The sequence below is a fragment of the Trematomus bernacchii genome, unplaced genomic scaffold (genome assembly GCF_902827165.1).
Source record: "Trematomus bernacchii unplaced genomic scaffold, fTreBer1.1, whole genome shotgun sequence".
In the NCBI taxonomy this organism is placed as follows: domain Eukaryota; kingdom Metazoa; phylum Chordata; class Actinopteri; order Perciformes; family Nototheniidae; genus Trematomus; species Trematomus bernacchii.
Genome location: NW_022987648.1, coordinates 9599598 through 9625755, shown reverse-complemented (window position 1 = coordinate 9625755; position 26158 = coordinate 9599598). Strand labels below are relative to the sequence as shown.

General features: G+C 40.1%; 1 protein-coding gene across 1 annotated transcript in view; it reads left to right on the top strand.

The window, feature by feature from the left end:
• Window positions 1-26158, top strand: part of dnah7 (dynein, axonemal, heavy chain 7) — a 111770-nt gene that overhangs the window by 48594 nt on the left and 37018 nt on the right. The window contains 18 exon segments of the mRNA XM_034134577.1: window positions 592-774; window positions 7256-7432; window positions 7647-7778; window positions 10282-10503; window positions 11471-11668; window positions 13907-14062; window positions 15351-15519; window positions 17041-17167; window positions 17546-17765; window positions 18424-19050; window positions 19800-19898; window positions 19900-20046; window positions 20195-20424; window positions 21481-21811; window positions 22465-22811; window positions 23826-24006; window positions 24240-24425; window positions 25574-25737. Coding sequence (XP_033990468.1) covers window positions 592-774; window positions 7256-7432; window positions 7647-7778; window positions 10282-10503; window positions 11471-11668; window positions 13907-14062; window positions 15351-15519; window positions 17041-17167; window positions 17546-17765; window positions 18424-19050; window positions 19800-19898; window positions 19900-20046; window positions 20195-20424; window positions 21481-21811; window positions 22465-22811; window positions 23826-24006; window positions 24240-24425; window positions 25574-25737 — 3896 coding nt within the window.

Sequence of the window (26158 nt, the reverse complement as noted above, 5' to 3'; positions counted from 1 at the left end):
ACAGGGTTGTATACTTACCTAATAAAAGTACTTCTTCCACAACTGCTGCGCTAAAATGTCTAATAGTTACACCTGTTGGGTTCATTTTTAAACTGGTTCATTACATTTTCTCCTAACTAGTTGGGGTCAATTGTGACCTTATAAGTAATGGCCAAAATGTCCTCTAATTCAACTAGTTGGTCATGTGGACCGTACTGTTAAGATAATTACCCACACTTCCTCCTACTTGTTAACTAATCAAGGCAAACATTTTATTGACCTATATAGTTCTAGTGATGTGAAAAAATTATATTAGTTGACATGTTTGATCGTTGTGGCACTTCACTGTTAATTTAACTAGTAAACATTTTAAGCCCCACTACTTAACAAGTCAACTTACAATCACACAAGTTATCAAATATTCATATTGGCTTTAACTAATTCAAGTAGTGAAGAATACTGATGTCCGATATCTACAATATGGAATAAATCCTGAAACGTATTCCCATATAAAGCCAGCTATGTCGAGCATGTAATAGCACATGTAATTGTGATATAAATGAAAATGTTCCTTCAAGGTGTAAGAAATTATTTTTTTCTTGCTTCTCTCAGAGCCCCGACAGAAAATGGCTTATCTTTGACGGCCCGGTGGATGCGGTGTGGATCGAGAACATGAACACGGTGCTCGACGACAACAAGAAGCTGTGTCTGATGAGCGGCGAGATCATTCAGATGTCACCGCAAATGAGCCTCATCTTTGAGCCCATGGACCTGGAGGTGGCGTCGCCTGCCACGGTGAGAAACACCTTTACTTTTGATTAAGGTTTGCATGACAGAGTATCATGCTTTTCCATTTTATAGCAGTGATGTTGTCCAATCTAAAGATATGGTGGAGGATGGATTACTTACTGTTCTCATTTAGAAACACAATTTTTGATTGTGTACTGCTGTTTTCTTGCTGTAATATTCTGCTGCAATGGTTATGGCCATATTTTTCTTCTCACCCACATCATCTCATTACAGTATCTTTCCATTTACACAAAGGCTTTCATTTCCCTTCATGCCTGTCTTTATTACACCTACTCTCCAGTATTCACCTCAGTGGTCATGCCCTGTTGCTGTCTTTTTTTATTTTTGTCACAAAAGGTACAATTGTACAAAGTATGTGTGGGTTTTATCTTTATATCCTCTGCTCAGTATTAGTAGATCACATTTAATCTTTGCTTAATCTTCATTAAAGGGGCCCTATTATGCTCATTTTCAGGTTTATATTTGTATTTTGAGCCTCTACTGTGACATGTTCTCATGTTTTAATGTTCAAAAAGTGCTTTATTTTTCTCAAACTGCCTGCTTGCCTGACTGTTGATTGGTTGGTTCGCTTAGAGTTGTCCCGCCACTTAACCTATCACGTACAATAGGGGTGTAACGGTTCACAGAATTCACGGTTCGGTACGTACCTTGGTTTGGGGGTCACGGTTCGGTATGTGTTCGGTACAACAAGAAAAAGCAAAAAAAAGTCCCAAATGCATAATTCCAGGTTTGTTGTTATTTATTTTTGAACAGTAGTGCAAGTTTCAGTATAAAAATAAGGAACTCTAACATTTTGAATAATTAGCTGTATTTCAAAGTTCAAAACAAACCACAAACAGTACCACACACACTCAGATGGCCATATTATCTATAATGGCTGATGTCAAACAAAAAGGTTTCATCAAGCTGTAAAACTAAAAAGAATGTCTTGAAAATATTACAAAATAAATAATAAGAAAGTGTTTCAAGGGCGCATTGCCGTTGAAATATATATATGCCAATAGCTTCCGTTATTTCTTTTGGTCTTCTTAAAAACTTAAAAACAGCGGGGATAAGCTGTTGAACTGCTGTTGTCTTTTGCCGGGCTCCGGTGATTGGCAAATCTGGGTGATGCCTTCAGATATGATTTAGCATGTGTGGCGTGTGTTAGCATTACCATTAGCATACCGCACCGCTGTCTAACAACGCCGACACACCGTCCTCGTCCGATCCACCACTCGTACTCCATCGTTGTTGTAGTCCACAGGGAACCCGAAATGTTCCCACACAGCTGATTTAAAAGAAGCAGGTGGGTCTTCGAGCTCCTGTGAGTTATCTGAACTCGCAATACTAACTTTTCTTCTTCTTGTATTTTGTTCGTTTTGTTGTGTTTTCTTCTTGTTCTTCATTTGTTGTTTAAGGGCGGCTGGCAAACAGCTTTTAGGCGCAATACCGCCCCCTGGATTATATATAGTGTAATGGATACTGCCCTGAGTCAGTGACAGACTTTTTTCCCACTCATAAAAAAAGGCGTATTCGTGGTGTGACTGCATGTGCTGAACCGTGACGTCCGAACCGTGACGTCCGAACCGTGACGGTTCGGAACGAATACGGATACCGTTACACCCCTAACGTACAATGGGTTTGAGTGGATAGGGTTAGGGTTAGGGTTAGGGAACTTTGGGATTTCAGCCTTTGCAGACCATTTACCTGCACCAACACCTATAACACTATACGGGAAAGGGAAAACCCCAAAAAGCAAAAAAGGGCCCCTTGAACTTATGCTACTATGCTATTAAATGTGGGGTATGCAATTTATTTCAGAAACACTTTTTGTTATATTCCATGGAATGCTCTTAACATCCCGATAGCAATGAATATATTAAATGCTTTGACAATAAATACATAAAAAAATGTAATCTGTGGAAGCCGTAGCGCTGTAAAAAGCACGACCAATAATTTTAGCCGGCCCGGCTAAAATAACTGGATGGCCTACCTGCCTGTCAGCCTTCCATCTGTGCACAAACTTATCTCGTGCCCTCATTGGTCATGTGTGTTGGAGGAGGGGCTCTGTAAGGAAGTGGCAGATTTTTTCCGGTTGTGTATTTTCAAATTCTAGCGCACTCGAGCTGGTTTCTCCAAAATGACATACCCCACCTTTAAGCTTAGACAGTTGAAGAACACAATTGAAAACCACTTACCACGTTTTAGACTGCTTTCATAACACATGCATTCAACCATCCCAGCAGTTCAAGTCCTGACCAAGAGAAATTACATTCCCCCTCTTTTTTATCCTTTAAACTTTAAAGGAGCATTGAAATGCAATACAAAAAAAACTAGTATAATAAACGAGTGGTCACCTTTGCATTCATACAATCATTATATTGATAAAGTTTATATAGTAACACATCAATAATCATCCTGTCTAAATAAACATAGTATTGCACAAATTCATTAAATTCATAGAAGTAGCAAAAATGTATGTCTCTTCAAATTTAAATCAGAACATCTTTCCAGGCAGTCGTTTTGACCTGTCTCGATTTTCCTGTTAAAGCTTTCTTGCTGGCTACTAATAATGTATTTAACAGGTATTTGCCAGGCAGCAATAAATAACCTGCAATATATATATATTGTGGAGGAAGAGGAGTCAATTCCATCAGCAAAAATGATGAAAAATGCAGTACTCGGTACGAGCAAATATGTTTGCAGCTCCAAAATACAGGCTATCGAAATGATCTGCCAGCTGTTCACCTCATTTTCCCCAACATAATACATTCCTCCCCATTTTCCCTGTCTCTACACCTTTTTGTTTCCCCTCCTTTCATATCTAATTTAAGCTAGGCAGCATGCAAATATGTCTTCTTTGTTTCAGTTGATCATTTCCCCTGTTTTCTCAGATTTGTAATAGTCTAGTTCCTTTTGCAGTACAGTTAATTTTACTGGGACAAGTCTTTGATTAAGTGAAAAGTGTTCTAAGCACAAGCCACTTCTTTTTATAGCCAATGATAACATTTACCAAGAGGTCTTAACTTCTATAATATTCAACACTCTTTGATAAATTAACTCAAATCTTTGCTAACAAAGAGATCACAGGGTTGACTCACCTTTTTAAATCCTTTTGAAATAAACGGCAATCCACTCTTTCATAGTTCACAAAAGATTGTTTTTGTAAATCTTCTTTCCATATGGTTCTTTGTTGTCAGGCAGTAACAAAGGCTCGTGATTGCTATACATAGATGCCTTGAGAGGATACCGTTGAATCTCCTCTGCTCTACTCTTCTTACTAAACAGACGTCTGTTTTCTATAGCCTGCATCTGTTCCTTTCATCATGCTGAATACAGAGGCATAAACATTTTTGATCACAGTGGACTCCCCCCATTCTGTGATGGATCCCTTTTGTGCACTCTTCAAAAAAACTTTTTTTTCCTCTTTTTTTCCCCATCTCTTTCTCACTTCGTCTATGAGAGTTATTTTTCTCCCCCTTCATTTTAAAACTTCACTCTTCTTCTTTTCTTCTTTTTTCTCCTGTCACATCTGCACATCTCTTTCAGCTTCAGCTCATACATTATATCTTATCCCATCTCAGCTCATCTTTATTCTTTGTTCTTATTCCTTCCTGAAGCTATTCCTATGGTGCTACGGGATCTCATTAAAAGCTTCTCTTTAAGAAAGGTTGTAATATAGTCATCTGGAATTCATTAGAGATGGTATCAGCACACCCTCATTTACAGAATGTACCAGTATACAAAATATAGTGTAACTATTTTGTTGAAATCTATACATGTTACAATGTCAAGCAAGGACTATGTCAAAACAACATGTTAGTTTAAGATTGCATTGAAGGAGGTATCAAATGTTGAGCCCTGATGAATGTAAGGGGAAGAGGGGAAAAAGGATCAGGGATGTCTGTCTGAAGGTCGAACTGAAGGTGAAACTCAGGTTGGGGGATCCATTTCAGACGTGTTCCTGCCCAATTTGAATAAAGCCCCCAGACTGTACCTAGAATAGGGCACACAAATATTAAACAGATTCCATAGAAAGAGATAAGGTGAGAGAGGATGAAGGGATTTAGGGAGGGAGGGATAAAGGGTCAAAGGGATGTAGGGAGGAAAGGATGAAGGGATATGGGGAGGGAGGGAGGGATGAAACGTCAATACAAATGTAGGGAAAGAGTTATAAAGGGTAGAAGGGATGTAGGGAGGGATGTAAGGATGAAGGGATAAAGGGAGTGAGGGATGAAGGGCGGGTCGGAGGAATGGAAGAAGGGATGTGGGGAGGGATGGAGGAGGGATGGAGGAACAGTCAAAGGGATGTAGATAGGGAGGGATGAATCACCAATGAATGTTGCAAGTGAGAGATGAATGGTTGAAGGGATGTAAGGAAGGAAGGATAAAAGGTCAAATGGATGAAGATAGGAAGGGATGAAGGGATGTCAAGAGGGAAGGACGCACGGTCGAAGGGGTTGTTAGGTGTGAGGGATGAATGGATTTAGCGAGGGAGAAATAAAGGGATGTATGAAGGAAGGGATAAATGGATTAACCTGTTAAGCCCGGGAGCCCCCCCCCCCCGGGGCAACAAGCAACGTATTGCAAGAAACAGCGTCTGAGGGCTTCTTAACATTGAACAACCTATTAATGTGTCATACCCACTTAACGGGAAGAAACTCAGCTACCTGACGATATGAACAATTTTTACCGAAACAAAACATAAGTCTAACACCGAGCCTCTGAATTAGCACTAAGCGAAAGAGTGCTAATGCACTTAGCACATAACTCACGGTAGAAATAGATTATACTTCATCGGATCTGCACAAACTCGATATCATATGGAAACTGAGATTCCACAGATTCCAATGGTATAAGTATCACCACTGTGCAACCAAAACTCGCGGGAGCGAAAGCCATCAAAAACAACACACAACTTCACTTTACGTAGCCAAAACGGCAAATACGTCTTACCTTTGCTGTTTTCTGATCAAAAGTTGTGTTCAAGGGCATTAAAACCCATATAAACGCTGCTGAAGGTTAATCCAATGTCTCTGTGTCACTTTGAAATGATTACTGATAATCCATCATCATATTTATGGCAATAAGCCTAGTTTTCAATTTTCAGTTTTCCGAGCGTAACATAGCTTTCGGTTTGGGCAAACTGCGTGCGCATCACTCTCACTCCTCAATGGTAATGTGTAGGTGGATTTAGGAACTTCTCCTAGATTCTATTGGCTCTAACGGTTCAAAAGAGGTGTCAATCACCAAAATCGACCAATGGGTTCCAGAGATATGGCAAATACACCCAAATGACCCCAGAGGTGGTTTTTTTTTCTAAACCTCTCTAAAAAGGTCAAATGTCACTTGTTTTGCATCAATCTTGATACAGGGTACTTATTATATGTTATAGTTTGGATTCCTAAAGCTTTTAGTCTACTATTCCATCATTCAAGGGTGGTTTTCACTATAAGTAATGGGGTTTTTTTAGACGGAAACTATCATTTGCATTTTTTTACTATGTTCAATCTGAATTTCCTTTAAAATAAAAACATCTATATTGATTCTGACTTTTCTACATCCAACTCACAGGTTTATCATTACTTTGAGAAAAAAGACAATTAATGTACCCCTTTTAGAAGTGAAGCTATAGTCATTTGTTCTGGGCATGTCATTTTCTAGCCTGAAACCTGAAAAACAGGCTCAGGGCTTAACAGGTTAAGGGAACTAGGGATGGAGAGTTAAAGGGTCGAAGAGATCTAGTGTGGGAGGAATGAATGAATGGTTGAAAAGATGTAAAGAGGGAGGGATCAAGTGTCGAAGAGATGTAGATAGGGAGAGATGAATGGTCAAGGGATGCCAAATGGAAGAGATGAATGGGTTGAAGGAATGTAAAGAGGGAATGATGAATGTTAGAGTCAGGAGGGAGGGGCGACGGTCGAAGGGATTTCGGGAGGGAGGGATGAATGGATTAATGGATGTAAAGAGGAAGGGATGTAGGAAGTAAGGGATGAAAGTAGAACTAGGGAGGGAGAGTTAAAGGGTTGAAGAGATGTCGGGAGGGAGGGATCAAGGGATATAGAGAGGTATGGAGGAATGAATTGAGGTTGTAAGAAAGAATGAAGAGGAGTGGGTAAAGATGGTCTAGGAAGGGGAATGGATAATTGGGAGGAAAAGTGAGGCTAGGTTTTCAAATTGGGAACAAACGAGGCCGGATTTGTTGACTGTAATGAGTAGTTTAGCAGGTGTTTAGAGGTGTGGTTGAAGCCTGGCCCTGCTACTAAACCTAAGTTAACTAATTAAATTGCCTCAAGAATGCTCACCTGCACCGCACTGCTTGTCCACACATAATTTACCGTAATGCATCCAATACCTTACTGATAATGATCCTTTTGTAATTCTCATTACTGGTCTGATAGTTGTGTACTGCAATTGATTGTTCTTTATGTTGAGTACCAGTGGTTTAGATGTGTTTTTTCAGATGTTTTTTGTTTTACAACAGGTGTCTCGCTGTGGTATGATCTACATGGAGCCTCATATGCTGGGCTGGCGGCCCCTTATGCTGTCCTGGTTCAATACCCTGCCCGCCACAGTCAATGCAGCGCACAAAGAGCTCATCACTGGCCTTTTCGACCGCATACTGCCAGCCTGCCTTCTGCTCATTCGAAAGGCCACCAAGGTGCTGAAACATCCTCAGGGAATACTGTTTGTTGTACAGCTTTTTATTACTCCAAAACATTTAAATGTTCTCTTGCCATCTACAAAAATGCATAAATGTCACATTGATAAATGTGCTTTCTTCTCTGCAAGGTATAGGGAAATATCATGGTTTTGAAATAGTTTAGGTTTCTGAATCTCTTCTCTTTGAGTTTGAACGTTTGTTTCTTTTCCAGGAGCTGTCCCCGACCTCTGACACCAATCTAGTGAAGTCCCTGATGAATCTGATGGACTGTATGATGGATGAGTTCCATGATGAAGCAAAGATGAAGAGCATGCATGAAAACGATGTTTGCTCCTGGTTGGAGGTTTGTGGACACACCCACTTCTACTACTGCTACTTATTATTACTCTAATATCCTTAACAATAACAGACTTTAAGTTAATATTATATTAATTATATATTATAATCCCAAGAGTGGCTACAGCATCACAAAACTATCATGATGGGTTATTTGGACAAGCCAAATGCCCCAAAAGAAGTCCAACAACATTCAGATCTGAATGTTAAAAATCCTCTCGTATGACACTTGATTCAGCCTCCCTGCAAAATGAGTCGATGTGATATAGTGTCATTAAAAAAAAATCAAACCACAACTGCGAAGAAATACCAAAAATATATTCAAGACTTCAAGAACTACATAAAAAAACAGAGACAAAATGCAAAAGAAACATACCAAAGGTAATTAAAACACAGTTAAACATAGATAAATAGATAGATGGACGCTGCTTCCTAATGATCAGTTTCCCAGATGACCTGAGCCTTCTGGGTGTATTAATGTAGCCGAAAATCTGAAATGTATTTTGTCTTAAACCATGTCAATCTTTATAAACAAACCAAATCAATAGTTTGACAAACAAAAAGTCCTCAGAACTGGATTGATGTGATCCATTTTCTTGGTGTTAGTGAAGACTCCAGCAGCAGCACACTGAATCAGCGACAGACTTCTAACAGATTTTTTTGTGAGACACTGTTACAGTAGTCGAGTCTACCGAAGAAAACGGACAAGTTCCTCAAATCCTGCCAAGAAGTAAATCCTTTAATCCTTTATATTCTTAAGGTGATTGTAGGCTTACTTGGTAATTATCTATAATGTGGCAGTTGAAATTCAGTCCATGATCATACCAAGTTTCCGTCCTGCTCCGTTGTATTCAACATTGCCGTTTGAGGCTTAGTGCTGACTTTAAACCAAAAATATTATTCATAAAATAAACCTCCTCAGTTTTGTCTTTGTTTAATTAAAGAGTATTCTGGCTCATTTGACTGTTGATGTGTTCAATACATTCCCTCAGTATTGGCCTGCTAGTCCCCTGGTGACCTCTAAGACTGTCTGAGTGACTCAAATCTGTGGTTTGCTAGGATTAATAGCAGGAGAAAAGACAGCTCTCTATCATGAAAGGGACTTACAATAGCCCCTTGGACCAGATACACTGCAAAACTAAACTGCATGAACCATATATCAATCGATAGGAAAGCAAATTGCCAGTTTCCATATTGTGTAAATCAAGCTGCTGTTGAAGCTGAATTTACTTCCCAGTGGAAGCTTCAGGCACCATTGAGCATTGCTTATAAGAATAAACCAGGACCCACCCATGAACTTGTTTACAGTTTTCTTAATACATCCACGGTGCCAATGTCTAAATCACACACAGCCGAAGTAGAGAAAATTGTCTTTTTGAAAGACATAAAAAAACATACTTGTTAAATGGAAGAGAAACTAACAATGTCCATTATGTTCTGAGGTAATACTAATTGAAAGGGAGAATTGGACACATCTCTCATATGTTTAGATACATTTTGTTATTTTCAGCTTCATTCAGACTCCAATAAACTCAACATCTTTTAATCAAAACAAGAAGTTCACAGCTCAATTTGAGAACTAAAATAAAAATAATGAACTGAGTTATTGGCTCTTGCATTGCTCTTTAAAAACACATCCACATTTATTTTAGGAAACAGTAAACTCAGATTCAGTAATGACCAGAAAGCTTGCCGTTTTCCTTTTACGCATTCTACCTCCGCACAGGATTAGGAAAAGTTTGAGAAGATGAGCCCTTTCCTCTGCCCCCTGCCTGAGTTCCAATTGATTTTTTTTGTCTCTGAATCCTGTCTTGTGGAAGCAGTGCTATTATCCCCATGTGGCGCGCTGATGAATGCCTTTCAACCCTCGCTCCCATGTTTCTCAGCCAGTCATTATCGCAGTGTTGAATTAATCAGCCTCCTAACAGCAGGAGCCATCATGAGGCCGCTAAGCCTCGTGATGGGCCATTTCAAATTCCTGCAGTATTCCTGCTGGGTTTCTTTTCCAACAAATACGTTGCTCCTTTGTGGATTCTGGTGTTTGTCTCAAAGTAATCTGTACATTGCTTTTGACGGCAAACATCTTTGCACTAGGATTTTTGATGTTTTGACAGTATAATAGTATCTATTTACATATATTTTTTACTATACGAGCATAACCTTGAAAAATATTGATATCAAGATTAATATAGAGAAACATGAGGCTGGAAAGAAAGTGATATGGCACGCAACTCAAGTTATTTTTCTTAATGTAATTTAGCTTACAAATACTTGAACTCCTGTACACTGTGTTTGTCTGATGGCTTGTCATAAATGTGATGCAAGAACCTAAAATGGTATGCAATAGCAAGCCAGTGTACCATTTTAAACCTAAACCTAAAACGAGTTGCCATATATACTTGTACTTAGGTAAAATTCTTCTTTAACTGTCACCAATGATTGTTGTTTTTTCCATAACTGCTGTCATGGACCACTTGATATACATGCGTTTGTCCTTTCCTTTTCAACAGGGAATCTTCGTGTTTTGCCTGGTGTGGTCAGTGGGTGCCAGCTGTGATGATCCAGGACGGGTCAAGTTTGACGCCGTGGTCAGGGAGGTACTGAGCGGCCCTTTGAGTGAGGAGACCTGCACTCTCCATGGCATCCTGGCCACCGTGGAGGCTCCAGCCAAACAGTTCACAGTGCCACTGCCCTCGGAGGACACAGTCTACCAGTATCGCTTCATTAAAGAGGTAGGTAGGGCTTGTAGTGGAAATTAGTTTTGAGCTACAGTCAGTGCTGCCCAATACTCCGTTTGTTAGCATATTTAACCAACTATGAAGGGTCGTTAACATATTTTGCTTCATGCCATTACATGTTTAGAATCCAAATCATTACAGACGCCACCTAAAGGTTAAGAAGGACGTCATGGACAGCTGATCCTCTAGCCTGAGGGAGATACAAGAGGTGCAATCTCTTGACGCAGGAATGTGCCAGGCTCTATGCTTTCTGCTGGGAGTCTGCATACAAAATAGGGAGACAAAAGGATTCTGAAATCACAATAACTGACTACAAACAAAGAGATCCTCCTCTAGATTGGATCTCAGGCACTAGACTAAAAGAGAAACATTCCTGTATTACATTTTCTTTCTCCCCAGACACTGTGAAAGAAGAAATGCACATTTTTATCTTGGTGTGACCTTTATATATTGTCAGGATTATTTTTCTGTTACATGGCTCCACCTGCATGAATTTGCTGCCAGTAAATACTTATTTTATTATGGAAGATGTTAAACAAAGCATTGTGTTCAAAGCAAAACCAAACTCAGTCCAATTCCCCCATACTGTATGAACTACATTTCAGACATTCTTCTTCTTAGTCTGTTTTGAAAAAAGGTGTTAATAGACAAAAATGTATAATACGTAGATCAACATTTTGTGATATTTTTGTAATTATTTTACAATAAATGTTATTAATTGTCATGGTTATATTTCATACAAGATTGTGTTAGTCGAGCTAATTGTTACGGCACCTTTTTACATCTTAAAAAAAAAGAGATTTGCCCTTACAACTTGGTTTTAGGATAAAAGTTGGTATGGTCACAAATAACTCTGGCTATAAAAGACTGCCAGAAATTGGATTATTCATATTTTTGCAGGCAATTGGTATGAACGGGTCAATAAGATAAGAGTTTGTTCTGTTTTGTTCTTCCTCTCCAGGGTCCGGGCAGGTGGGAGCTGTGGACCGATCAGCTGAAGGCGGCTCCCCCCTTATGCAAAGACATGCAGTTCAATGAGATCATCGTGCCCACTGAGAACACGGTGCGCTACATGGCACTGATGGAGCTCCTCATCACCCACCAGAAACCCACCATATTCATCGGCCCCACCGGGACTGGCAAGAGTGTCTACATCACAGTGAGTTTATGAATGTAAAGCTTGGAAAAATGTACGTGTGTTTGTGATGAGCAGAAAGCTATTCAAATTGAGAATGATGCAGAAGCACCACAGCCACAATTGTTTTTATCAGCAATAGTTACTTAACATTCATTTTGATATTTTTAAGTGACCAAACAGAACAAATAAATGTATTTTAAAAGATGTTGCACACATTTTAGGAGTTGCAGTAGCTTTATTTTGTCAGAAAGACTAACACGTACTTTGTCATTTTTCCCCATTGTTTTGCTGTAATAAACGAGATGTAGACAAAAACATTGTCATTGATACAGACAAAAAACGATTTTAGAACGTTAAACAGAGACAAATGATAACATACTGAGGAAGGCCAAAACAAAACGGATAATACAACATGTGATTGGACAGTTGGATTTGTATGCTTTCTGTGTGTGTACGTGTGTGTGAAAATGGCTTCAATGTAATTTAACAACAAACAAAAGTCGTCCACAGATTTGTGTTACCTAAAGGCGCCCCTACAATATTAAATACATTCGAAATTAGCGTCGTTGAGTTGCATTCATGTACACCCGCTGTGTAGTCCATTCAAGATTTGGTATTTTCAACCAAAACCTCCTATGCTGCTAACAGCACCTTTCAGTAGCATGAGTGAGCATTTATTTCTGTAGTTCCGGCCTCGGGAAGTGTAGAAATCATTTGGAGGCAACACAGCTACTCACCAGGTGTGAAAGGGGCCACCTTGGAGGAATACTGAGTATCTCTGCAGAGCTTCAGCTTTTTATATCAAGGACTTACCCCCACTCCTTCACTCTGCTTCATTAGTTCATTCATTAGTGTGCTCAAACTTGAGACTCTGGGGTGAATAGAGATCAGATGCCTTGTTCTCCACTTCCTGCCTGCCTGTCCCAAGCCTCCACCAGCAGACCGTGGCTGTAAACCCAAATCTGGCAGGAGCAGCACCAGCAGTCAGACCAAAAATGATGACATCACCCCCAGTACAATCAGCCACAGTCTCCTTAACTCACTGTTAAGTGAGACAGAGAGAGGCCTTGCCACTGGATGATCTAGTCAAAAAGAGGCTCATCAGTGGTGGACTGTAATAGTGTACATTTGATTAACTACTGCACTATTTTGACATACTTCTACTATACTTGAGTATTTCCATTGATGCTATTTTATACTTAATTCCACGACATTTTGAGGAAAATATTGTACGTTTAACCTAACTACATGTGTAATGGCCATTTAAATATCCTAATTTCTCCTTTGCAAATTCCATTAATACTCAGGTGAGACACAAACTACGGTCGTTGGATGCAGTTTAGTCTGATGTTTATTGAAGAGGTTGTACAATACCAAGGTTTGATTCTGCCAGTGGTAGCTGTTAGCATCTGTTAGCATCTGTCGCTTCTGGTAAGAAAGGTTTGTTATCGCTTTTCCTGTGCCCGCCTTTTCCTGTCACCTATGACCCTATTTATACACCCTGTGCAGCTAAACCCCGCCAAGTGTTCAAAACAATAATGCATGATAAATCTAGACAAAATAAACTGACACACCAACAATAAACATAGATGTCTCCTACAAGATGTATTTAACACTTATTGTCACACATGATCCTAGGGCCAGCTACGTCATGTGCTCTGGACACACATGGTACATCGAAACAGCACCATAAAACCTGATCAAAACCAACAGATCATCCTAGACTATGTTGTTTTTTTCTGCTCTTATAAAAAGACAAGTGAAGGCCGTTTGCCTTAAGGGCATTTTATCGAATGGCCACTCATAAATGCCTCTTTAAGCATCAAAGTAAAATGCCCTGTTGTAAACCCTCTTGCAGAATCAAAAAATAAATTGATTTCACCCCTTTGACACGCAGAACATTATTTAAGATTCTGTCCTCAGAGGGCAACTAATTCCCCGCTTCATTACAAAGTCACTTTCAGGGATTAAAACTGCGATCCAGTTCGGATCTAATGAAATACTCACTAAATGCCACATTTAATTAGATTACAAAGCTTATCACAAGTATTTGCCAGGATCAGCCTGGAAATTGCCATTTAATGTGTACTCTACCTGAACAGGCTCTTTGGCATGCTAATTAAGAATAGAGTGTGAAAATACTTATAAATAAATAGATTTCAATTTTCAACAGCATCAACATCTAGCTTTCCATCCCTGTACTATGAGATTTGATGATAAACTACTCTATGTTTATATTTCCAATGTCTTATTTCTCAGGACTTTCTCTTGAACCAGCTGAAGAAGGATGTCTACAGCCCATTATTCATCAACTTCTCAGCCCAGACCACAGCGGCACAGACACAAAACATTATTATGTCCAAGCTGGATAAGCGGCGCAAAGGAGTCTTTGGACCCCCTTTGGGAAAGAAAATGGTAAACCCCTTTTATTATGTTCATATGAAGTCTTATGTTGGTATGCCTTTTTCATTTTGTATTCATATCAGTAAATGGGTCACTCAAATTGTGACATTTGTACATTTCTTTTGTTTAGCTTTTATCCAAAGCAACTTACATACACTTCAATACTGTAGATGGCTACATTCCTACGGTAGCATTTATGGGTTAACATCTTGCCCAAGGACACATCGACATGTGGACTACAAGGTCAAACCATGACCCTCTAATTTGTATACGTCCATTTACATGCAACATGCGCCAAACTGTGCATCTAAACAAAAAACAATTGTCAATATAAAAAACATTGTGCTTTATTTGTAAATAATCCTATCCCAAATATACTAGTGTCTACTTCTCCTCAAAAACCATCACATCCACCACCCACTCCACCCTCAACGCCTGCCTTACGGATCTCGAAACATGGATGCAAGAAAACTTCCTCCAACTCAAGTGCAATAAATCTGAAATAATCATCATTGGCCCAAATTCCCTCTCCCGCTCTGTCAGTCATTCTCACTCACCATCGACGGCTCAAACATCACCCCCTCTACTCAGATCCGCAACCTTGGTATCCTCTTTGAGCCCACACTCTCCTTCCTGCCACATCACCAAACCCTTTTCACCTAAAGAACATTGCCCGTCTCTGACCCTCCCTCTCTTTTACTGACGCTGAAACCCTCATTGACGCCCTCATCACTTCCAGACTCGACTACTGCAATAGCATCCTATACTGTTCACCCAGCAAAATCATCAATAAACTCCAATATGTCCAGAACTCCGCAGAGACTACATCACTCCGGTCCTCCAAAACCTCCCCTGTCTCCCGGTCAAATACAGTATTGACTTTAAAATTCTGATCACCACAGACAAAGCCCTCAACAACCTGGCCACTCCCTATCTCTCTGACCTCCTCCATCCTCACAACCCCACCCATTGCCAGCTCCGGAGATGCAAACACCCTAAAGACCACCAGGACTAAGCTCGGGACCTGGGGTGATCGGGCCTACTCTGCTGCTGCGTCCTCCCTCTGGAACGCCCTCCCCCTTCCACATCAGACAGTCAACCACCCTGCCATCATTCAAACAAGCACTCGAAACCCACCTCTTTGTATTGTTTCTAATTCACTACATCTCATCTTTGTTTGTTTTGTTTAACGTTTTGTAAAGTGACTTTGGGTATCTAGAAAAGCACTTTATAAGTTGAATGTGTTATTATTATTATCATTATTATTATTATCATTATTATTCTTATATCTAATCATCAGGTGATATTTGTGGATGATGTGAACATGCCGGCCCGGGAGGTTTACGGTGCCCAGCCCCCCGTGGAGCTGCTGCGCCAGTGGCTGGACCACTGGAACTGGTACGACCTGAAGGACTGCTCCATGATCAAGCTGGTGGACATCCAGGTCATCTGCGCTATGGGACCACCGGGTGAGTAGCAGCAGAAGAGTATAGAGTGGTGCAATGATGACATATTTCTGTAGGCTGACCTGGAAGTAAGCATCGCAAGGGCTCCTTCAACAAAAAGCTCTGACATTTTTTCACCACCTCTGAGCTAAGGCGGCTAATGTTTGGCTTGGTAGCATTAAGTAGTTTAATTTGGTCACCTGTTAGCAACTGCTGTTTTTATGTCAAATTTAAGTTACAGACATTTTCCAGTGGGGTATTAACTGAAGCTTTTTATGTCGTAGAACAAAATGTTAATATCTTCTATGCTTGTAACTGCAGACCTTATTTTGGGCATCTAACGAAAAACCCATACAAAAAACATTGACTTCAACGGAGCCAACCGGAAGTCGCATAATGCTGACTCATTTCAGATTTTTTTGGACTCATTCCTGCACCACTGTATTGTCACATAAATTATACCAAAGCCCTAGATTGACAAAAGTCGACAAAAGGCATTTATTTGAGTGAAAACCTTTTTTCAACTCTGTCTCTAAATTGCTGCTAAAGTGCTGTTGAGTCAATGTCACAAACCACTGGCTGCTGTTCTGTGCAGCCCCTCACTGCCTTGAGGTGTTTACAAGTGTTTACCACTTCCGACTCTACTACAACTACCAGTGTAAACACAAAGCACCCATGTCAACTGAGGCATCTGGCTGCGACAGCTGCAATAGAGAGCAAGGGAGGGGATGGGTGCCACACTCAGGTGCCCTCAAAGCTTCAGTCTCTGCTGCTGTTTATAGTTTATAATTTTCTAGGCTGCTGCCCATTACAGCTGTGGGTAGCACTGAACCCACCCCAGGGAAACCATGAAGGAGGCTTCTTTTGTGTTTTTACCCTTATTTTAAATTAAATAACACCTTTTCACAGTCATTATAGTGGTGATTTACACTTGCTGTATTAATGATATTAGTTGGCTAAAATGATTTATCAATGTGCTATTGTAAACTTGTGTATCTCGAACATGACCAACACGTAGCTAGTAGGAAGAATGTCTGTCAGCGGTCCTCAAACTTTCCTTCAGACACCCTGAGACATACAGTAACTGGTCTCCCTGTCCATGTCCAATGTTGAATGTGGTTACCGGAATAGTTTAACATTATTTAGAGCATGAGAGCAAAATGTGCAGCTTTTGGGGTTCATTTGCTGATCCACCATTAAGATGGTCAGTGGTTCCATCCTCAACTCCTTCAGTCAATATGTTGAAGTGTCTTTGGGCAAGATACTTAGCCCCAAATTGCTCCCGTAGGCATGTCTTCAGTATTTTTGGGTATATAAGTCGTTCTCTTAGCATCAGCTTAATGTACATTTAATGTAATATGCAGCACTGTCATATAGTCTTTACTCACTTTCAAAACTGAAATAACAGTATTATTATAAAACAAAAAGAGAATAGAACAGTAATGGCTTTACTTTAAACTGTTTTGGGCAAAGAGTCTCTCTAAAGAAAAATGGTTAACACATATTCATCAGATGTGTTGTCTTTTTCTTGCCCTGCTTGTTTAGGCGGAGGGAGGAACCCCATCACGTCTCGGTACCTGCGCCACTTCAACATGATTACCATTAATGATTTTGATGAGAAGACCATGTATACAATCTTCTCTAGGATCTCAGACTGGCATTTCAGCATACGGTAACTACGTAGCTTGTTTAATTTATTTCGTGATTTTCCACAAATGTTCCCAATGTTAAGGAATAATCATAATCCACTGAGCTGCTCTAATTAGGCAATTTCAGTGCTTTTTCTCCTCACTTACTGCACTGCAACAGTGTTAACCATAGAGTGCACAAGTAAACATAAATGTGTTAAAATTGTTTAAAGCAACCTAACCTCTCCTGCAAACAGAAATATCTCTTTTCATATCGGATTTTAACAAGATACTTGCCTTTCTGGCAACACATTATTAAAGCCATTGATAAAAGATAAAAAACATTAATCTTATTTACTTCACGTATTCATTTAAAAACTGTACAACAATAAATGATTGAATTCTAACTATTACATCTACAGGTTTCCTTTCCCCAAGCTATTTGCAGCTCTGACCTCTCAGATCGTTAGGGGCACCATGTCAGTGTACGAAGAAGCCACCAAGAACCTGCTCCCAACGCCCACAAAGTCCCATTACTTGTTCAATCTGCGCGATGTCTCCAGGGTCATCCAAGGCATCTGCCTGTCGCGTCCAGAGAGTGCAGATAACCCAAGCGTGATAAAACGGCTCTGGGTGCATGAGGTAACATTGTACACAACATAGAGTGTGGAACAGCTGACAGCTCCTTAAACGTGTAAATAAAATAGAAATGTATGAAAATACAAATAGTAGAAATATATATTGCTATAGTCAAGCTTAGTCGGCCTGTTAAGGTGTTTTCAGAACAAACGCAAAGCAGATCTTTCTAAATACATACAACGGCGATGTAAAGACAAAGATAGATGCAGATTTGCACCTGAAAATTCAAATAAAACTCAGATCAAGTTGAAATGTTTCAACTACATCGAACATTTTTGTGGCTTTAAAGCCACCCACCAAGAATCAGAAATGGTGGACAAAAATGTTGTCGCTGTTCTTAGGATAAAGTTATGAACCCCGGACTACACAGCATTTCAGCCATTTCTTGGAGTTCATTGACAGGTACAAGGGTGGTTATTTTGGTCATTGCTGGTTAAAAAAATACATTTTGGCAAGTATGGTGTATCTATGGAGGTGAGCCGGAGTAAGAGCAAATATTTGTGGGTTTGGAATAACTTCAAAAAAGATAATTCATTCATTTGGGCAAACATTTGCTATGTGTTTGGTCTGAACACACTGGTATTCCTTTGAAATTGTCTGTGTTGGCATCTGTCTAAACCTTTCCCACTGTATCATTCACTCTTTTCTTGTTGATCCTCAGGTGCTGAGGGTTTATTATGATCGTCTGGTCCAAGACTCAGATCGCTCCTGGCTTGTAAGCCACTTACAGGTGGTGTCTCAGAGCCACATGAAGGAAGACTTCCATCAGCTCTTCCAGCATCTTGACCAGGATCAAGACGGGAAGGTCACAGAGGACGACCTGCGCAGCCTCATGTTCTGCGACTTTCACGACCCTAAGGGCGACGACCGCAACTACCGCGAGGTGAACAACCTGGACCAGCTCCGTCAGGTGGTGGAGTCACACCTGGAGGAGTACAACAACGTCAGCAAAGCGCCCATGAATCTGGTGCTCTTCCGCTTCGCCATCGAACACGTGTGTCGCATCTCTCGCATTCTGAAGCAGCCGAGCGGCCACGCCCTGTTGGTGGGCGTGGGCGGGAGCGGGCGGCAGTCTCTCACACGGTTGGCTGCCCACATGGCAGAGGCGGAACTTTTCCAGGTGGAGATTTCCAAGACCTATGGAACCACAGAATGGCACGATGACCTGAAGCTCATTATGATGAAGTCCACACAGGGGGAAGCTCATGGCGTTTTCCTCTTCACGGACACTCAAATCAAAATGGAGTCATTCTTGGAGGACGTTGGTAACCTGCTCAACACCGGTGAGGTAAATTGGATGGATGGTTGAGTTAATTTATAGATTACATAAGATAAAAGCAATACATATGGATATATGCAGTGGTGGAATGTCACTAAGTACATTAACTTAAATAAATAAATGAGGTACTTACATTTCGCTTGTGTGGTTAAGGTTATCCCATTTCACATGATGCTACATTTTGTAGGCAAATGTTGTACTTTTTAATCGTGTACATTTATTTTATAGCTTTAGTCACTAGCTATTTTACAAGGTTATATTATTTGCACAAAATAGGAGTCAACTAACAAATTATTATATATGATCATAGGTTAAGCTACTCAGCACTAAATAAAGTAGTTCATACTGTATATATAGTTGTTATTTCTTCTTTACTTGCTTGTAAAGCGCTTTGAGACACCAGGAAAAGCACTATATATCATGTAGTATTATTATTATTATATAAATATCATCTTTACCAAGCCAAAAAAGATTAAAACAATAATGCATCAATAACTATAGTAGTTTATTTCAGATACATATTTTTCTGAAATGCGCCAAACTGCAGAGTACTTTTTACTTTTGGAACTTTAAGTATATTTTGATGCTATTACTTTTGTAATTGAGTATGATTTTACTTAGAGTACTTTTAATCTGTAGTATGGCTACTTTTAATTAAGTAGTAGTTCTGAATACGTCTTCATCCTCTGGATATATGTACAGATTGTTCTATTTAAAAGGCCTGTACCCAATCTACACAACTCTGTCATCTTTTCCAGGTGCCTAACCTGTTTGCCGTTGACGAGAAGGCGGAAATGTGTGAGCGAATGCGCGTGTTGGACCGCCAACGAGACCGCGACAAGCAGACAGATGGCAGCCCCCCTTTCTCTTTTCAACATGTTTATAGAGCGCTGTCGCACACAGCTGCATGTGGTGTTGGCCATGAGTCCCATCGGAGACGCCTTCAGGAACCGTCTGAGACGTTTCCCCGCCCTCATTAACTGCTGCACCATTAACTGGTTCCAGGTGTGTTCATGCATGTTAGTTAATAACATCACAGAGACAATATGCTGTGCTTGACTGTGAAAATAGGCAAAAAACCATAGCAGAAATAAAGTAAATGTAATATATATGGCTACTTAGTTGTAATTTAGCTTACTTCCTTGCTTATCAGACCTGGCCAGAGGATGCCCTGCAGGCGGTGGCCTGTCGCTTCCTGGAGGATGTTGAAATGACCGATGAGTCCCGAGAAGGCTGCATCAACATGTGCAAGAGCTTTCACACCTCAACCATAGAACTCTCCCATCGCTTTATGAACGAGTTGCAGCGCTACAACTACGTCACCCCAACCTCATACCTGGAACTCATTAACACTTTCAAGGCTCTGTTAAATACCAAAAGAGCGTAAGTTTTAAAGTTCACCTATTATGCAAAATGCACTTGTTGATGTCTTTTATACATAAATATGTGTCCCTGGTGTGTCCGAAAATACTCTCTAAAAACGGGGGTACAATGGAGCTGATCCAGATTTGCTGCGGTCATGACGACATTACTAAAAATGTGGGCTGGCTTTACGTTGAACTCCTGGCAACGTTCGGCCCACCCAACCTATCGTCCCCTATCAGAAACGTTGCAGTATCAGAAACAATGCGTGACGTGTTTTGGAAGTAATATGGTCTGTGTTTACATTAGCAAGCATCGCTAACACTCAGAGCTAACACTGTACTGGAGAGAGTATGTGAAAAGAAGCCGGATACAAAAGGAACTCACCTTGTGATAAACCCGCGAGAGAGAAACCATTTGAGCTCCATACTGTTTGAGAAATAATCCTTGATGTGGTTTGGAACATACTATGGCGTTTAATCACGTTTAGCTGAGTATCTGGGTAGTATTCTCCAGCATGAGCTCTCTTTTTTTTAAAGCTACGGACCGAGAATCAGCACCTCTCTAACAGGGCTGAAATAGAGGGGTATGAGGCAGGGCTAGAATGGGTGATCTGTTTGGTATTTTGAGCAAAACACTTCAGAGACATGTTTTTTATATATCTGAGACCTATAATATAAACAATTGTATAATAGGAAACCTTTAAGGTTTACTGTGTGTGGACATTATGTTTGAGTATGTTTATACTTTTAAAAGCCAACTAAAGACCCACCTTTTAATTTGGCTTTATATCAAGATCATGATGTCAGTTGGTATATGTTTTACTCTGTCTATAGACTGATAGGTGGGGCTAGTATTTTTTTTATTTGTTGTTACCTTTTTGTGTATGATAATTGCTATATAGATAATGTTGATTGATTGATTGATTGATTAGTTTATCATTGATCTTGTAATTTAAAAGGACTTGAATTAAAATTGTTTCGAAAATAGTCTTAATTTGGAAAACTCGGCTAAATGGCCAAATTCCATGTCTAAAAGTGAGACTTGTTTCCTTAATTATTTCTGTCCTTTGCCCAGTGAGGTGATGAAAATGAAACGTCGCTATGAGGTGGGCCTGGAGAAGCTGGAGTCAGCAGCAGATCAGGTGGCCTCCATGCAGGTGGAGCTGGAGGCGCTACAGCCGCAGCTGCTCGTGGCCAGCAAGGAGGTGGATGAGATGATGGTGGTGATCGAGCACGAGTCTGTGGAGGTGGCTGAGACCGAGAAGGTGGTGAAAGTGGACGAGGCCGTGGCCAACGAGCAAGCCATGGCTGCCAAAGCCATCAAGGACGAGTGTGATGCTGACCTGGAGGAAGCCATGCCCATCCTGGAGTCGGCGCTGTCTGCCCTGAACACTCTCACCAATCAGGTAGGACAATGCATGATTATTGACATTGTAATGCATTATAATATGCCTTTGGAACCGTATTATTATAGTTATAAGCACTCAGAAATACTCATAATGCTTTATACAATCATTACACATTATACTGTAAAGCATAAACCTGACCCTGTATTGACTTATAGGATGAAGAATCATAATACGTCATAATTGCTGGTCACTCACAGATGTTTTCTTTTCCTGTTGACAGTATATTATAATTGCCATAATTGTAAAACATTGTAATCTTTTTATATTGCATGATAATCACTGTATAATGCATTATAATGGGATAATATGTGACTCTTATTAGCCATTGTTTAAATATAGAATATAGATATATTTTTTACTTTACCTAAAGCAAATGACCACTTACTGTATAGTTACTTATTAACCCTTTATGATGCTTTATAACAGTGATTATAATGCATTATAAAAAGATGGTCGTATTCTACAACTATGGAAATGATAATGCTCTTTGATCATGCAAGAAGAATGTCAATGTGTGACCAGTAATCATGTATTATTGTTATACTTGGCCATTATGAATGAATGTTGAATATTTCATAATTATTATTGGTGTACTGGAATAGAATATATAATAGGACATGCATATAGAGTTGTTTTGTTTTTATCTACAGGATATCACAGTGGTGAAGTCCATGAAAAGCCCGCCCCCAGCTGTCAAACTGGTGATGGAGGCGATCTGCATTCTCAAAGGCATCAAGCCAGACCGCGTACCGGACCCCTCCGGCTCTGGTAAAAAAGTGGAGGACTTTTGGGGCCCGGCCAAAAAGATCCTGGGAGAAATGAAGTTTCTCCAAAGCCTCCATGAATATGACAAGGACAACATCCCACCCAGTTACATCGCCATCATCCGCAACAAGTACATCACCAACCCAGACTTTGTACCGGAGAAGATCCGAACTGCATCCACTGCAGCTGAAGGCCTGTGTAAGTGGGTCTGCGCCATGGACAAGTATGAAAAGTAAGTCATTTTCTTCTCCTTCTGTGTTCCCAGTTATGAAAATGTATGCACACTCCCCCAGCTTTAGAGAGCTTACCATCCGTCTAAGCAAGTAAATGAAGCTTGGTTATATTTAATTACACAGGAATAACCATTTTTAATCCTGAGCAAGTATACAAATGATTTGCAAAGTGATAAATATGACAAGCCAAATCAAGATGCAGATCATTTAAAAGGAGATGTTCACATCATTATTGTTCCGACAAAGTAAATACTATCCACAATTGTTAGCACATTTCAAATGCAAAGACAATTCAAAGTGCTTTACATAGACATTAACACGTAATCATTAAAAAAAAATAAAAAATTGGACAAGAAGTAGTTAAAAATAGACATTGTAAATATGGATAATGCTTCAAGAAGTGCAGGAGTGGAATGATAAAACATAGTTTGATGACTTCTGAAAAAGCAGCAGTAAAAAGAAAGATTTTTCACCTCGGGGTTCAGCAGACCTCAGATGTTCTGCAAGTTTGTTCCAGATCTGCAGAGCATAAAAGCTTAAAGCTCCATTGGGTAGACCTGTCCCTGATGATCTCACAGCTCTGGGTGGCTCGTAACAGAGCAGCATGTCAGTTAGTATTGTGGTACCAAACCATTTAGCGCTTTATAAAATAAAAGAACGATTTTGATGTGTATTCTTTTTAGTGCATAATTGGGGTGATGTGTTTAGTTTACATGAACTCTTGCAGCTAAAGGTATTCATTTAAACCCAATGTAGGCTAACAAAATGCAATGTTTCATTTGAAAAAGAAGACACACTATATTGATTACACACTTAGGCGCAAAATACACACATGTGCACTAATATGACCTATACAATTGCATTAATGGAGGGGTGTTAGAGCCAGGGGGCTGCCATGTTTAGGCGTGTTCACACTCACTGTACTTGGTCTGACTGACGACCTTCTGGTTATAAATATATATCTATATATCTAGAATCTCTTGTAAATGATTACTTACTGCATCATCCTTCAGGGTGGCCAAGACGGTGGCTCCCAAGAAGGAGAAGCTGGCGCAGGCTGAGGGGGAGCTGCTTGTGGCCATGACAGGCCTCCAAAAAAAACAGGCTGCCCTCAAAGAAGTCCAGGATAAACTCGCAAAACTTCAGGAGACGTTCGAAGCTAACAAGAACAAGAAAGTTGAACTGGAGAATCAGGTTTAGTGTTTTTCACATCTCTTAATTTCATTGTACATGGTTTAACAATGTGTTAAATTGGTAAACATATCTTGCTATGTAATGAAAAAAGAGTAAAAGTGTAACTACAGTGCCAAATGAAAGACGACTAAATCTGAGAGGAGAATGTACCACTGACAGAACAGCCAGGCAAAAGAATGACTCATAACCCATATAGGCCACTGATTTCCTCCACCTTCCATGATGTCCTGCAGGTGGATCTGTGCAGTAAGAAGCTGGAGCGAGCGGAGCAGCTTATTGGAGGCCTGGGTGGAGAGAAGTCACGCTGGAGCGAAATGGCCTTCAATCTCGGAGAGCTCTACAACAACCTGACCGGGGACATCCTGATCTCAGCGGGCATCGTGGCTTACCTGGGAGCCTTCACCTCCAGCTACAGACAGGTGAGCTCAGGGAGCCGGGGGGGCATACTAGGAACTGGGCTGTCAGTGGGTACTACTCGTATTACTTATAGATCTGCACCTACATAGATTTGTAATAGATTTAACTTTTATATTTAGATTTAACATTTTAATTTAGTTTGTTGGTTTACATATAACCATATTGTTAACAGTTCCCTATAACATGTTGTTTTACACACATTTCTCAAATGTAAGAAAAGTTAGATATATGTAGGGAAAGCAAGGTAAATGAGTTGGTGTCTGCAGATACAGAACACAGTGGATACAGTTGTGAAAGGGGGAAACAGAGGGGAAGACACACAGTAAATGGTCCTAGGCCAGATTTGAACCAGGGTCCTCCTAGCACCAGTGTATGGGTCGCAAGCTCTACCAACTGAGCTATATGGTTGCCCCCAATGGTTCATTTTTAACTACCTCGATCACAATGACTCTCACTGTATTTAAATCTCAAGATTAAATTCACAACTACAAATCCTTCTGCCCTTTAAAAAAAAAAAGGGAACAGATAAAAAAAAAAGACACCACTGTATGTCACAACTTTGCAGTCAAATGATCTGATTTAACCTTAAGCTGCAGTAAAAATTAAAAAAAAGAATTCACAAAGCATCTGCTTGTTTGTGTAAATGAAGCAGCAACATTGCTTTTTAATCACAATACTATGGCCCCTGGTGTGCCACCCAACATGTTGTTTGGAAACATGTAGGGAATGCAAGGTAAATGAGAGGAAAATGTGTTGGTGTCTGCAGATACAGAACACTACCACTTTTAGTGGGTCGTAAGTGATGATTGAGAAGAATCACTCTTATTTGAATCTATACATTGTTTCTTAGGAAAATCCAGTCTTTTCTGTCTTTTAAAACACTCATTACAACTTTGACCAATTCAATCCAAAAGCAGTTTGGAGGGAAGTGATCCCTCTGAAAGGAACATTTCTTTTTCAATACCAAGAAAGTGTTTAAAGGTCGTCTTTTTTAAAGCTGGAGACAAAAAGGAGGAGAGTGAACAAGAAATCATTTATGTGCACAGAATTGTTCGCAAGCAGATGCTTTCATTTGCTTGTAGGTTATTTCATGCTGCCCAGGTAGTAAAGTGAAAATGAAGTCATAACCAGTAAATGTGCTCCTCTGCAGGATCAAACGGAGGAGTGGATGGATCTATGCAAGAGCAGAGAGATCCCCTGCTCCCCCAACATGTCCCTGATGAACTCTCTGGGCGATCCAGTAAAGATCAGAGCCTGGACCATCGCTGGCCTCCCATCAGACAGCTTCTCCATAGACAACGGGATCATGATCTCGTGAGTATCAAAGACAAACTTTATTCTGACATGGCATTCTCTCTAGAAGAAAAATGCATCAATGTTTACTTCAGAGTTTAAGAGTTTAACGCACCAGCTACGGAGGCATCGGCACCTGATCCGATTCATTTGATATTGAGCAACCGACAGCCATTGTTGATGCACAATGTGTATTTTGACTTCACAATAAAGCTTCACATTACAGTGCGAAATAAACTAGTGCTTGAATCGAAATGACAGAAAGGTCTGGACAAGATCCAGCCAGCGTCTAAAAATACATAATGACATGAACACAAACAGAAAACTGGCTTTCAAATGCACTTTTCATAGAAGCATAAAAGCATTTCAGAGGCATGGTACCTCTGAATTTGCAGCTGGTAAAGCAATGATTTAATGTTCAAAACCCAAGGTCTCTGCTTAC